This window comes from Spermophilus citellus (genome assembly GCF_964194105.1).
Source record: "Spermophilus citellus genome assembly, contig: SCAFFOLD_311, whole genome shotgun sequence".
Lineage (NCBI taxonomy): Eukaryota > Metazoa > Chordata > Mammalia > Rodentia > Sciuridae > Spermophilus > Spermophilus citellus.
This window is the reverse complement of record NW_027672738.1, coordinates 226,256-228,995: the sequence shown is the minus strand read 5'-3', so window position 1 is coordinate 228,995 and position 2,740 is coordinate 226,256. Positions and strand designations below refer to the sequence as shown.

Sequence of the window (2,740 nt, the reverse complement as noted above, 5' to 3'; positions counted from 1 at the left end):
ATAAAATCATGTTGAAAAAATTAATATATGAAAATGTGAATGAAAAGAAATATGTGGAGGAAAAAGGGATAGTTGTGATTTGAAAAACTTGTGAAGTTAACATTGAGGGAATTGATGATCTTAGTTGATATTTGTTGCTCTAATGAAAGAAAGAATCAAAACACTAATTATATAAAGGTACACAGAGTTGTACTTATGCATATTTTTTCTCTTTCTATGATAAAGCAAAATAGTTCTTCCAACATGAATTTTTCCAGGCAAGAGTGAGCACACTTTGTAATCCATGGACAGTGAATGGTATCTATTTTGGTGATGCTTAGTAAGGTCATGCATACTAAATCGGTGAATCAGTCTTTTTTTTAATATTTTCATACCAGGGATTGAATCCAGGGCCACTTTACCATGGAAACCTTTTCCCATCCCTTTTTCTATTTTATTTAGAGACAGGGTCTCACTGAGTTGCTTTGGGCCTTGCTAAGTTACTGAGGCTGGCCTCCAACTTGCAATCCTCCTGCCTCAGCCTCTCAAACACATTTGTGGAAATTCAGAAGTAAAGTGGGAGGTGAGAAAAGAAGCGGTTATCTGGCACTGTGTAAACATTTCCTCTCCTTCCCCCGTGTGGATTGGAAGAAATTGATGATTCATTTCTCAGCACAGATGAGTATCAAGGCACTGAGGGTAGCATAGTCATTGCCCACAAGCATCTGGACCCACAGGCGAGTGGGATCCTCCCTGTGCATCTCTCCCGAAGAGGAGGAGAACACACAGTCCACAAAGTACATGAGCACAAAGAGTCCCATGAGCAGCAGGATGGTCCTGGTGGCTCTCAGTTCTGGGGAGGCTCTTGTGGGCAGGCTGGTGCTGTGGAGGTGCTGGCACTGCCTCTTATGCCTGCACAGGAGGGTCACCATGTACCCACTGGAGGCGACCATGAGCCCCATGAGGAAGATGTCCCGGAGTATTCCCATCAGGGAGAAGAAGGTCCTGAAGTAGTGACCCGTGGGGCCAACAGTGCAGGACTCAGACAAACCTGAAAGCTGCTGTGTCATTGGAGGGGCCTCCCATGGAGACCAAGAGGCAGCCATTGAAGAACACGTTGAACACCCAGAAAGTAACCAAGGTCCACGCACTGCACTGTGGGGACGTGTGCTTGGACTTGGCCAGATAGGAGCTTCTGAGGCTGAGGGTGGTGGCCTGCAGGACACTCAGTAGGCAGGTGGTACTGACCGACAGGCTCCTCATCATCCTGTACAGGTAGATGATGGCTTTACATGTGATGTCGTTCCCAAAGTCCTGAACCCCCAAAATGCCTAGGTCCAGGTGTGCCCTGAGTATGAGCATCAGCAGGTGAATCAGGGCCAGGTGAGTGATGGCCACATCCATAGGCCTGGTCCTGCACTGGACAAGGAACATGAGGACGTGGAAGAGAAGCAGGAAGACGTTGGCTGTGATCCCGATGACAATTTGGAAACAAAAGACATTTCTTACAGCAAGAAAAATGTAAAGTGTGCTGCTTTGGGTCATCTTTTTTTCTGGGGAGAAGAAGCAGATGGTCAACACCTTAGAATAAAAGGAAGGTCAACTCCTCCTCAGAACCATCACCAGCCTCAACATCCCGACCCCTTAAACTGCCCGCTTCAAAACATGGGGGTCCCTACACCCCCTCCCGAGTCCTCTCAGCACTCAGGCACAACATCTCCCCTGGGTCTCTGTGCTTTCATGGCCAGGGCCACCATGGATCTGCCTGGGCACGTGTAGTGAGCTGACCAAAATTGAGTATGTGGCATTTGAAGGGACTCCAGTGCGGCAGATTGCAGGGACGTCCACAGAGAATTCTCAAGGAAAGGGTGTCAAGGGGACAGCCTCGTACAGCTCTGTCCCTCCAGTGTTTGGGTTGTTGGTCACCAGCTTACAGACCAGATATCAAAATGTTGGCTCTGCAATCCGACTTCTTGCATTTATTGATTGATATATATGTTTTGGTACCAGAGACTGAACCCAAGGTTGCTTAACCACATATATTATTTTACATATATTTAATTATACCAGAAAAACCACATCTAAGTGAGCAGAACCATCAGTGATTAGCAGGATCGTATTCTAAAATTTCTTTTCTGTCCATTCTTTAGTACATGGAAAAAGGGTACAAAGTAATCACAATTTAAATACTTTCTTTTTGTACCGGGGATTGCACCCAAGGGTGCTTATCCACTGAGCCATATTCCAGTCCTTTTTACTTTGTTATTTTGAGTCAGGGTCTCACTAAATTGCTTAGGGCTTTGCTGTGTTGCTGAGGCTGGCCTCGAATCAGTTATCCTCCTGCCTTGGCCTCCCAAAATGCTGGGATTACAGGTTTGTGCCACTATCTCCTGTACAATGTCAGTATGTTTGGGGGTCATAATTTTCAGTGTTTTAATTAGAAGATGGGAATCCAATCTCATGCTGAGAGAGGAGTTTCTATAGAGAGCAAGTTTTCATGTCTTCTCTTAGTTAGTAATGATATTTATCCAAAGAAGGGAGAGGAAAAATTATACCAGACAATTTGGTAATGACATTCCTATGAAATATTTTCCTATAGAGAAAAGGTATTTACTTTATTTCAGTTTTAATGTTTACACTGAGACTCGTAACATCTTGCCGCATTTTATCATCTGATAAAGAAGAGTATATGTTATTTTCTCAGCTACCTAGAAAGTTATATTTGGATAAAAATCAGTTTAAGGGTGAGCAAAAATGTCAA

The 2,740-nt window shown here is 44.3% G+C and overlaps 1 protein-coding gene across 1 annotated transcript; it reads right to left on the bottom strand.

Moving 5' to 3' along the window:
- Nucleotides 1-641: 641 nt before the first annotated feature.
- Nucleotides 642-1,524, bottom strand: LOC308640670 (vomeronasal type-1 receptor 90-like; the record flags this gene model as incomplete). Its single annotated transcript, XM_081312471.1, has 2 exons — nucleotides 642-984; nucleotides 1,031-1,524. The coding sequence occupies 2 exons, from the start codon at nucleotides 1,522-1,524 to the stop codon at nucleotides 642-644; spliced, it is 837 nt and encodes a 278-aa protein (XP_081168597.1).
- Nucleotides 1,525-2,740: the final 1,216 nt, after the last annotated feature.